This window comes from Actinia tenebrosa, unplaced genomic scaffold (assembly GCF_029948245.1).
Source record: "Actinia tenebrosa isolate PJP-AT-01 unplaced genomic scaffold, QUT_ActTen_1.0 PGA_scaffold3__52_contigs__length_22856419, whole genome shotgun sequence".
Classification (NCBI taxonomy): Eukaryota; Metazoa; Cnidaria; class Anthozoa; order Actiniaria; family Actiniidae; genus Actinia; species Actinia tenebrosa.
Genome location: NW_028292580.1, coordinates 7,005,307 through 7,016,570, shown reverse-complemented (window position 1 = coordinate 7,016,570; position 11,264 = coordinate 7,005,307). Strand labels below are relative to the sequence as shown.

At 39.0% G+C, this 11,264-nt stretch overlaps 1 protein-coding gene, 1 long non-coding RNA gene and 1 other non-coding gene across 3 annotated transcripts; 1 reads left to right on the top strand and 2 right to left on the bottom strand.

Annotated features, from left to right (window-relative positions):
• Positions 1-371: 371 nt before the first annotated feature.
• On the bottom strand, positions 372-444 carry Trnaa-agc (transfer RNA alanine (anticodon AGC)). Its single transcript has one exon. It is a non-coding gene; the product is annotated as a tRNA-Ala (tRNA).
• A 2,280-nt stretch (positions 445-2,724) lies between these two features.
• On the top strand, positions 2,725-3,255 carry LOC148908356 (uncharacterized). Its single transcript, XR_016120767.1, has 2 exons — positions 2,725-2,989; positions 3,075-3,255. It is a non-coding gene; the product is annotated as an uncharacterized LOC148908356 (long non-coding RNA).
• A 497-nt stretch (positions 3,256-3,752) lies between these two features.
• LOC148908355 (uncharacterized) lies at positions 3,753-6,347 on the bottom strand. Its single transcript, XM_089035836.1, has 3 exons — positions 6,246-6,347; positions 4,086-6,036; positions 3,753-3,892 (listed from the first exon to the last, which is right to left on the bottom strand). The coding sequence occupies exons 1-3, from the start codon at positions 6,345-6,347 to the stop codon at positions 3,753-3,755; spliced, it is 2,193 nt and encodes a 730-aa protein (XP_088891962.1).
• Between the last annotated feature and the right edge of the window lie 4,917 nt (positions 6,348-11,264).

Sequence of the window (11,264 nt, the reverse complement as noted above, 5' to 3'; positions counted from 1 at the left end):
CGTGGGATCCGTAAGTAATCCGAAGTTTTACAACCCTTAACACCGGGATGAACTTTGTCATTTAACTATTTTTTTCGCTATTCAAATAGGATATGAAGTATATAAGGGTAAACTCGATAGCACAGTGTCTACTGCTTATTAATATGCAGTAGACACAAAAATACTAAAGCAATTATTCGACTTAGGCTCAGTGACTATTGGGTCATTTGTTCATGTGTCCATCTGTCCATCGGTTCATTTGTTCATCGGTTCATTTGTTCATTTCTTCAAAACATACAAATCTGTAAGATTAAGTACATCAATAACCTAAATCAGATCAGAAAGTAATCGTGCATTTAAATAGAAAAAAGCTATAGCAAAAAAACGTAACTTGGAGAATCCGGGTATCGATCCCGGTACCTCTCGCATGCTAAGCAAGCGCTCTACCATTTGAGCTAACCCCCCTCGTTCTCCTAAGTTGCTCATGTTAGTTACGCTACTATCACGTTACTCTACTTAAAGGGTTGCATATTGTACAACTGTTTAATCGATATCACTCGAGAGGATGGTCAAATGTATAGATGCAACCATCCTTAGGTAAAACAGACATGAGATCGGTTGTTAAAAAGTCCTTAAACCATATACTAAAAAAACCTTGGAACCTCAAAATCCAAATGCATTATTTGTGTTTATCATACGGGACACTTATTCCCATGTATCGATCGAATTATGACCGCTTTCACTTGAATTGCTGAAAATATATTTAAAAAATATGCCAAATATTTTTATTTTATTTTATTTTACTTATAGCCAACTCTTAGGTTATCAATAGCTAGTGGGTTAAAGAAAAGAGACTACAAAATGTATCGCTGAATAAAAAGAGATCAAATAAGAGAAGCTAGGAATCTACTACAGGTTTTCCCCAATCACAACACGAAGCACGAGTTTTTGAACTTACTTCTCAGTCTCATTACAATTTCTTTGTTCCTGAATCTCCTTGTATTCATTTATTTTTATTTAATATACGTAGAACAGTTGTATGGGGAAAAATTAATAAAATATAGATCTAACCCAACTTTGTCAGCAAATTCCTCTTTGCCATAGTTGGTGAATCACTAGACAATCACGCAAAGGGTCCCAGCTTCGAGACATGGTAAGTCCAAGGTAAAAAGAAAAAGTTAATTGCGTAAGTAGATAGAAGTATATGAAATAAGTAATGGAGAGGAGAGAGGAAAAGAAATGAGGCAAATGGGTGGAAAGTGGATGAGAAAGTCTTAATTCTAGCTATTTTGAGACACCCACGACAAATATGAAGAGTAAAAATATTTTAGCACTAGTGAGTGAGTGAGTGATCAGTGTCTTGATCCGTTTTTGATCAAGTATCAAAGTGCGTGCACGTAACTACAATGCAATATCGCCATTGCTCATTGAATTCATGATTTATTAATGAACACTCGGGTTTCAATCATTTGATTATTATGATATCTAAAAATGCTAAAATATTTATGAAATTGAAAAAAGTCCCGGCATTTTGACCTTGTGAAGTTGTGAGGTCCATATGAAGGAATGTATGGAGTTTGATTACACAATCATCGCGTCTGCGAAGTAAAATTCAAATTTTGTTCTTTGTCAATCACAAAATGTACACTCGGTTATTGCGTCATTTGTTTATGTGTTCATATATTCATTTGTCCATCGGTCCATCGGTCCATCGGTCCATCGGTCCATCGGTCCATCGGTCCATCGGTCCATCTGTTCATCTGTCCATATGTCCATCTGTGCATCTGTGCATCTGTTCATTTGTCCATCTGTCCAATAATTTCATCTGTCCATCTGTCCATCTGTCCATCTGTTCATCTGTTCAGCTGTTCATTTGTATTTGTTCATCTGTCCATCTGTTCATTTGTATTTGTCCATCTGTCTATCGGCCCATCTGTCCATAGGTCCATCTGTTCATTTGTATTTGATCATCTGTTCGTCTGTTCATCTGTTCGTCTGTTCGTCTGTTCATCTGTTCATCTATTCGTCTGTTCATCTGTTCGTCTTTTCATCTGTTCATCTGTAAGATTAAGTACTTCAATAACCTATATCAGATCAGAAAGTAATCGTGCATTTAAATAGAAACAAGAGCCAAAATGGCTTCACGGTCAGGCCTATGTTGTATTAAGATTTAGGTCAGTGATATTGGGAAGATTTGCATTCAAGTTTTGGACAGTAGAGGAGTACCGTTTGTAGTATATTTGATATACTGAAAATTTAATTATGCAAATGCTGCATAAACTAAAATAATCCACCCACTAATTTACATCTAACCTATATATAACCCCTTATTGAAATATATCTATATGTATATCTATGTGTATATACCGCACCCATCCAACCCACTAATGAAAAAACTGGTACTAACAGAGAAAAAAGAAAGAAATAAAAATGATAAGTTACAAGCCACCCAATCTGCTCACCAATGTACATGTAACCCTATTATTTATTTAAAGGAGAACCCCACACTCGATCCATGGCTTACTCAATTAAAAGTTTATTATATACTTATCTTTTCTACAAAGCCTTGACTCCATAGCATCAAGTACAGCAGAGAAATAATTTACGAAAGACACGAAAAATCCGAGCATGGCGGTCGCAATTTTGAATTGCCTTCTGAACGCGCAACATACTACTGGTCAGCGGCGTGTGACGTCACTGCGCGGTCTATCAACTTTCGACAGTCAATATTTGTTGATTGTTGGACAAATATTGACTTTCTGTGTTTTTTTTTTGCTTGTTTTACGAGCCAAAACTTCAAAACATTAACGATGAGTAGTAGTTCTTCTAGCGATTCGAGTTCGGGAAGCGATTTTGGCGATTATTTTGAAGAAATTGAACAGCAGGAAGGACTTATTCAAGGTTTCATGTTCGAACCAAGACGCATCGTGGACGATTCCTCAGAGTCGGATATCTCGTCAGATTCATCAAACTCTGCAACTCACGACAACCGTTTGCAAAATTCAGATTGGTAAGCACTTTGAAGCATTTATTGCACTGATTTTCGAGTTCAAGATGAAGTTTACTTTACATTTTTTGTCAATTTATTCACCAAGGTGTCAATGCGATAATTGTCAAATAATGGATAGAGAAGTCGAGTGTCTTTGCTGCCGTGAAATCCCGCAGATTATGGAAAAAAAACCGTCAAGTCGTTGAAGAGGAACATCTTGCTGAGCCACTGCGCTGCATAACGGACAATCCAGGATTTAAAGCTGTGTGTCTGAACCGTTGGGTTTTGGAAGCTGCCTGGTTTCACTATCGTCAGCAATATGGTGCCGTTCACACTCCAGAGCACAAAAGGAATCGACACGTAGCATATCGTCAGTTAGTGAGATGGTGTTGGGGTGTCTTAGGAAAAGAAATTCGAGTGGTTTTACCTTCATGTGCCGTGATGTGCATCCGTGCTCACTTTCCTCCACCTGGTCTTGAAGATGACTTCGAATTCTCTGGTTTTCACTATCCAGACGAGTAGAATGATCTGAAATAGAATCTGAAATAGAATTGTTCTTACAATATATTGTTGTTTATTTGTTTGATTCTTTGTATTGCCTATGAAAAATTACACGGTTGTTGTTTACATTGCAGTATAGTTTCCCCATCAGACCGCCTGGATCTCTAATGATGATTATTTATTACATTACTATGAATGTTCATTGGTTCTTTTTGATTTTATTTATTTTGCAGTTAGCTTGTGATTCGAGAAAAAGCAGATTATCACACTTTATACTGACCAGTCATTTTTTATTTCCTTTTCTCTTTTTTGTCGTTAGATTGCTAATTTTCTCCTTTGGTGGTTCTATGGTTGCAACCTCCTTTGAAATATGTTCAGGTACATGTGTTTTTGATAGTGTTTTGTTAGTCTTGTGGGATTCTGCTATTTCATCCATCATGTTGACAAATGAAAATGGCACAATGTTATAATGTTGACATGTATTTTGTTCAGAGCACTGCTATGATAGCATATGTTGTCATAAACATCAATGCTACCAGATTACTACACACCATACTTAAATTACATTGTAACTAGTGTACTAATAAATAAAGTTGATTGATTGATTGATACTTACCATTAGATTGAGATTTTTCCTTTTTCTTTTTGATCATTCGAGATATATGCTTCTTCACGACTTCCTCCTTTGGTGGTCTTTCGACAGTGGCGATGTTCTTTGGAATGTGTTCAGGTACTTGTATTTTTGGCAGTGTTTTCTTATTCTTGTGACATTCAGCTATTTCATCCACCATGACGTTTACAAATGAATATGACTTCTGTGTTAGCACTGGCTTAGCGACCCAGGTTTTTCTTGTCTTTGGAAAAACCACACGATATCGGCCTTCTCCTTTCTTAGTAATTGCTTGTTCTCGATTGCTGTTGTTGTTATGATCAATAATGGCCAGTTGGGTTCTGCCAACCATTCCCTGGTATGAGAAGTGCTTTCTCTTGGGTGCATACTTTAGTAGTAGAGAATGGAAAACTTCCAGATTTCCAGTGTGATGACATTCAGTAAGCTTAACAATGTCCTTTAGAAACTTCTGATTACAGATGACTTCTTCTAGTGCTACGTGAGCAGGTGACCCTGGCTTTAACCAATTAATTTCTTTGCGTTCTCGTCTAGATAGCTTCTGATGCTTGCAAGATACAGTGGTTTTACCTTCTTTCCAGGTATGTTTGTCACAAATATGGTTGGTGATCGACACCCAGTTACTAACAAGAACTTTGGGGTCTTGGTTACAGGTTTGCACACTCCACCATAAATGATTGTTGATCGATTTAATCCAAGACTCTAGATCTTTATTTGACTTGAGTTTCGCTTTTTTTGACAGCTTCTTTGTCACCCATTTGGATAGATGCCAAACATCATATTGGTGCTTGATAGTAGGGTAGTTTTGCTGCAGTTTTGCCGTTACTTGAGTGTGACGGTCAGTAGTTAAGGAGCGTATTGAGACTTTGTTGTTAAGTAAATTATCTAGTGTTCTTTTGCAACCTTCGTATTCCATGGCATTTGACGATGACACTTCTGAGACATGGACTAATGCAAAATCGACTATCTTCCCTGAATCTTCATCCATCATGCTGTATGTACCATATTTAGCATTATGGCCTGGACTGTCAGCTCTCCCATCACCGCATAAATCAACAGGAGTATTACGTTTCTTTACATCATTTATCACAGATAGCTGTTGCTGTTGGTATTGCTTATTTATTGCTGGTAATACAAACTTGTCTTGGGTGCTGTAAAATGATGATTCACTTATGAACTTTAATTTTAGAGCTTTAGCAAAACTAGAAAATTCTTGAAATGTTCCACCAGTGCATATAATAGCAGCTGGTATTTGTACATTTCCAGCAGGTACATTATTGCTCATGTAGGGTTGGGAAGTCCAGGTGAGTTCATGATGCTGTAGACATAATGTATGCATGGCCACCATACTACCACTTGTTATTTTTTTCACTTCACTAACTGGTGACAAACACATGTGACAGAAATGAAAAAGCTTGTCAAGTTCACTTTCATATACTATGAATTTGAGGTCATCACCAATATTGTTGTCCTCTGAAATTTCTGAGTATTCACTGCTTTCATCTGAGCTGTCATAGTTGTAATCATTGTCAGAAACTTCATCTGAAGATGTTTCCAGGTCAGACATGTCACAATCAACAACATTAGTACAAGGGAGTTGTCTTTCCTGTTCCATTCCAGTTGATGCAGTACTAGTAGAGGGTGCTTGGCAGTAGCTATGATCAAGAAGGGTATTTGTTTGACTATGAATTAAAGAATTTGTCTCAAAATCTACAACTGGAGAGGTCTGCTGATGGACTAAACTATTATTTCTTTTTTTAGATGGTTTCAGTGTCTGAGTTCCTATAGTACGATGATAAATACCACAACAATCTGAAGAGGAATATTGTGTACTGGCATCAACAGTTGTTTTGCTGTTCTGTGGTGTTATAGTTAAAGTGTCTTCTGGTTGTACAGTGTCAAGATGGACATTACTTGATGCAATTAATTGGACGAGTTCCTTGAAATACAAATAAACAAAGAAAGATAGTACATTTTCATGAAACAATTTATTATGTCAAATACTACTTTATTTGCTTGTGGAAGTATTTTTCAAGGTTGATAGTCGTTTCAGTGCGGGGTTTTAACTAAATACTACTCTTTTTCTGCAAACTTCAAAAAAAAAAAAAAAAAAAAAAAAAGAGAGAAAATATAAATAAATTGACCCACCTCTTGCTTGTCTTGTTTGTTCCGTCTTTGAATGGAAAATTGGCGTTGTCTTTTCTCTTTTTTGTGTTTGAAAATAGTAGGGACAGACTCAGACTTCAGCATTTTTTTTTCTTTTTGACCTATCAGATGTTTAAATGATTTTTCAAAGCATTCTGGCATGAAGTGTTCGCTACAGACGTAGCATGACTCGCGTTTTGGTGGATTTTTTCTTCTTACTTTTTCCAGCCATATTTTTGCAATTTTTTTGTCTTTTGGAATTCTGTGAAAGGAAATTTCTTTTCCCTGTATTGTTTTGGAACCATTGAAACAACCAGGCACCATACAATGAGGCATAGTTTTTAAAAAAGGAGTGAAAAAATTAGTAAACAAAGCCGTGTAGAGAGTGTTTTTGTTGAATTTCGCGCGAAAGTGCAGACCGCGCAGTGACGTCACACGCCGCTGACCAGTAGTATGTTGCGCGTTCAGAAGGCAATTCAAAATGGCGACCGCCATGCTCGGATTTTTCGTGTCTTTCGTAAATTATTTCTCTGCTGTACTTGATGCTATGGAGTCAAGGCTTTGTAGAAAAGATAAGTATATAATAAACTTTTAATTGAGTAAGCCATGGATCGAGTGTGGGGTTCTCCTTTAAATGTAATCTCTAACACTATATTGTAAGTACTACACTGTATGTACTGTACTACAATACTGTACTCTACTGTACTACTATTGTGAGCTGTACTGCTACAGTGTACTGTACCGCACAAGTATACTTTACCATACTGAACTATGCTCTTCCACTACACTACACCATAGTAGGACCTAAAATTTCACAATATCAATACTGCCAAATGTTGCTCAATGTTGCTCAATGCCGCCCAACATTTTGACAATGTTTCTACAAAATTAGCGAATAACACCTAATGGTGCCTAATGCATATGGCGACTGTGGACCCCAAAGTAGGCCTACAAGAAGAAAATGAAATATGTGTAGTACAGACTTTTTCAAGTTACTCTTTTGTTTTTGGGATTCTGTGGAAGGGGACTCTCTTTTATGAAACAGGAAACTGAAAAAGAAAAGAAAAGGAGTTGAGAAATTTGACTAATTCTTGCACCCAGAGTGTGCACTTTTGGGAAAGGGATCAATGATAAAGCATAGATGGGAAAGGGATAAAGTACGAAACAGATAGGAAAGGGATAAATGATAGAACATAGATGGGAAAGAGATAAATGATAGGGTCTTATCGACACACCTAATCCATTTGCCGATACTCCTTGTTATAGATTTATAGATTGATTTATTCGTGCTCTCGCTAGTACAAGTTCTGAATCACTGTTTATAAACTAGATTATTATATATCAGAGTACAGTCACGTGATCAGTATGACATTAACAATCAGATATATGACATCTCTCTTTTTCTAAAGGTTATCAATAAGAGATGATAGAATATGAAATTTGAGTATACGGTTTTAATATGGTTAAATCACGTAGTAATCAAGTCATAATAAACAAACCCATGATAATAGATAAATGTTCAATTGTTCAAGGAATGTCTAAAATTTAACATACAATTCGCTAGTTGTCAAATCCGTAACGTTTCACTGGTTTGACAATCCTTCCAGATCGCCGCGTTGTGGGTACACATGCATCTGTATTCGTAGGAGGACTCGTGTCGTCCTGTTTGTTCTCTATAGCTAATTCAGCTTGTTCAAGATTTTCCGTCGGTGTTGAATCGGGTTCTGTAGAGAGTGGTGTAGGTAGCTCTTTGGTTTTCATGATGTGCTTTCTATTTCTTCCATATTCTGCACCATCGGCTGTTTGAAGTATATAGCTCCTTGGGGTATGGTGAGAATCCACAATTGTAGCGGGTTTCCAGATAGGTGATTCAGGAGTTTGCTTGAATCTTACGGTGTCCCCTTTTTTTAGGCTCTCTAAGGGTTTTGCTGACCTGTCATAGTAGAATTTCTGAGTCACCCGATCATCTTTCCTCTTCATGATGAACTCCTGGTGGTCGATCAGTTTAGGAGTTAGTGTTGAAGGTTTTGCCAGGATATCGGAGCGTAATTTTCTGCCCATTAGTGCTTGTGATGGCGTGACTCCATTAATGGGAGTGTTCCTGTAGTCAAGCAGAGCCAGATACGGGTCTTGACCACTTAGCAGCGTTTTGTTTAGAATAGCCTTTGCTGTTTGTACTGCTCTTTCGTGCATCCCGCCCGATTGCGGGTAGTGGGGGCTTGTTGTAGTGTGAGTAAACCTGTAGTCTGATGCGAATTTAGTGAACTCTTGGGACGCGTATTGTGGACCGTTGTCTGATGCGATTTCTTCGGGAATTCCGTGTCTACTGAATATAGATTTGCATTTGTTGATGAATGTTCGCGATTTAATGTCACGCAATTCAGCAATTTCAGGAAAACGGCTGTAGTAATCAACAATTACTATGTGAGGTTTACCCTTCCATTCAAATAGATCAGTCGCGACCCTTTGCCATGGCCGCTTGGGAAGCTCGTGTGGTAATAATGGTTCCTTACAGTTAGTCCTCCTTTGCTCCAAGCATGTGGGACATTGCGATATCATATCCTCAATTTCTTTGCTCATCCCAGGCCAAAATATGCATTCACGTGCTTGGCGCTTTGTCTTGTTTAGGCCCTGGTGTGCGCGGTGTACCTTAGCCAGTGTTTCTGATCTCAGTTTCGCGGGAATAAGCACATTGTGTGCCTTAAAGACAAGTCCATCTTGTTCAGTTAATTCGTGTCTGTAAGGGTAATATTCTCGAATTTCCAATGGTACCAGATGTCGATTCTCCGGCCAGCCATTCCTTATTTGATTGATCAATATTTGCGTCGTTTCATCTGTGTTTTTTTCATTTCGAATCTCGTTCAGCTTGCGATCCGTCACGTAGCTCTCCGTAGACATTAGATGTATGAACTTTTCGGAATCCATTTCTTTCTCGAACTCTTCGTTTAGTACGGTAAGTAGGAAATGCCCGTGATAACGCGTCTGCCAGGTACATTTCAGTCCCTTTCTTGTATACGAGAGTTATATCGTAAGCTTGGAGTTGCATTAGTATCTTTTGCAACCTTGATGGCGCCTGTGATAACGGCTTCGTGAATATTGCTTCTAATGGCTTGTGATCAGATTCAACAAGGACAGATTTTCCGTAAATAAATTGGTGGAAGCGTTTGCAGCCGAATAATACTGCTAGCAGCTCCTTTTCAATTTGCGCATATCGTTTCTGAGTTTCGTTTAATGCCTTTGAAGCATAAGCCACAGGACCATTGTCCTGGATGAGTGCTGCACCGAGCCCATTCTGCGAGGCGTCAACTTGCAAAGTGACAGGTTTAGACACGTCATAGTAGCGTAGAGTTTCCGGTTGCGTGAGCAGAGCCTTGAGATCCGAAAACGCTTGATCATGTATTTCTATCCAATGAAATTCTGTATCCTTCTTGAGCAGTTCCCTGAGTGGTATAGTTACCTCAGAAATATGGGGTGCAAACTTCGCCACCAAATTGACCATGCCTAGAAGACGTTGAATGTCTTGTTTGCTTTCCGGTTTAGTATACTCGGTAATTGCCTTTATCTTGTTGTTGTCTGGTCTTAGGCCATCCTGTGTTAGTGTTACGCCAAGATAGGTTATCTCCTGGCGCCGAAGTTCAAACTTGTCAATGCCCAGTGTGAGGTTGATTTCCTTCACCCGGTTAAGAACTCTTTCGAGGCGCGCGTCGTGCTCCTCTATTGTACGACCCCAGACCAGAATGTCGTCGATGTCTGTTTCGCATCCCTCTATGTCGTTGAACTTTTCATTGAGGGTTCGATGGAAGACTTCTTGAGCAAAGATAACGCCAAAAGAGACGACAGAAAATCTATATCTCCCGAAGGGCGCGTTGAGGGTTGTCCTTTCTCAGCTACCTTGTCGACGTTATGGAATGTGTTCATATAAAGTTCATATTCTTACAGGTTTCGCATCCAAGGAGTGATTTTCGTTGTTCCACAACTTGAAACTCTAGAACTTGTTTGTTATTTTTGTTACGACACTGGAGATAGCACTTGCCCAGTACAGGTATTCTGTGGCCGCCATATGCTGTTAACTTTGCGTTACTTGCTCTGAGCTTCTGTTTTCTTTGATGCTTAGGGACCGCATTATTAAAATCATCCTTAGTAAGGATATTTATCTCAGCTCCAGAGTCTAGCTTGGTCATTATAGACTTCTCGTTTATTTTCAGTTTGCCATATTCCTCGCTTTTGCCGTTGCTTTCGCAGCAGTCAATTACCATATCCACGCCGTGATCGGGGCTTGATTCATTGCTCGAGTATTCAAGGTCTTGTACCTTTTTCGATCGGCAGAATTCCTTGAAATGGCCTAATTTATGACAGGAATTACAGCTTTTGTTGTATGCAAAGCATGCTTTCGGTGGGTGCACTCTGCCACAGTTTCCACAATTCTTGTTTCGTTTTGAGTCTCCATATTGTTGCCCATGCTGCCTGTTGTTTAGATTGGTGTTTTGTTCCCTTGTGTTTCAGGGCATCCACACTAGTTGGCTTGTCGTCACTGATAGATCTCATTTGCTCTTTCGAAGCCTCGGCAAATGTCCATGGCTTTCTGTAGCGTTAGGTCAGTCTCGCGGAGTAGGCGTTCCTTTAAGCTTTGCATGCGAACACCGCACACAATCCTATCGCGGATTAGTCCTTCTTCCAGAGTGGAAAACTCACAAGTCGAAGCAAGTGTTCGAAGGACAGTAACGTACTGATCTATCTTTTCCCCTTCTTCTTGATTTCGTTTATTGAATTTTTGGCGGTTCGTAAGTCACGTTCTTGCGAGGGTTGCAGTACTTCTGGAAGGCAGTAATCAAATCAGTAGTTTTTCTGGTCCAGACCGTGTCCCCATCTGTATCAGTGGTTGTCTCGGGCCTGTCGAAACTGAACGTTTTGTAAATCTCTCGACCCTGCTCCCCAATGCATAAAAGAAAGTACGAGCATTTCTCTTCCTCAGACTTTGTCCTCAACTCTGTCTTCTCGAATAGCTTCCAATGCTCCTCGAAG

Bases quoted from the DNA above. Each gene is read 5' to 3' on its own strand.
- LOC148908355 (XM_089035836.1), bottom strand. From the start codon at position 6,347: ATGCTGAAGTCTGAGTCTGTCCCTACTATTTTCAAACACAAAAAAGAG. The intron at 6,037-6,245 runs GTGGGTCAATTT...TTGTATTTCAAG, and splicing joins ACAAACAAGACAAGCAAGAG to GAACTCGTCCAATTAATTGC. The intron at 3,893-4,085 runs GTAAGTATCAAT...TGGATGAAATAG, and splicing joins GGAAAAATCTCAATCTAATG to CAGAATCCCACAAGACTAAC.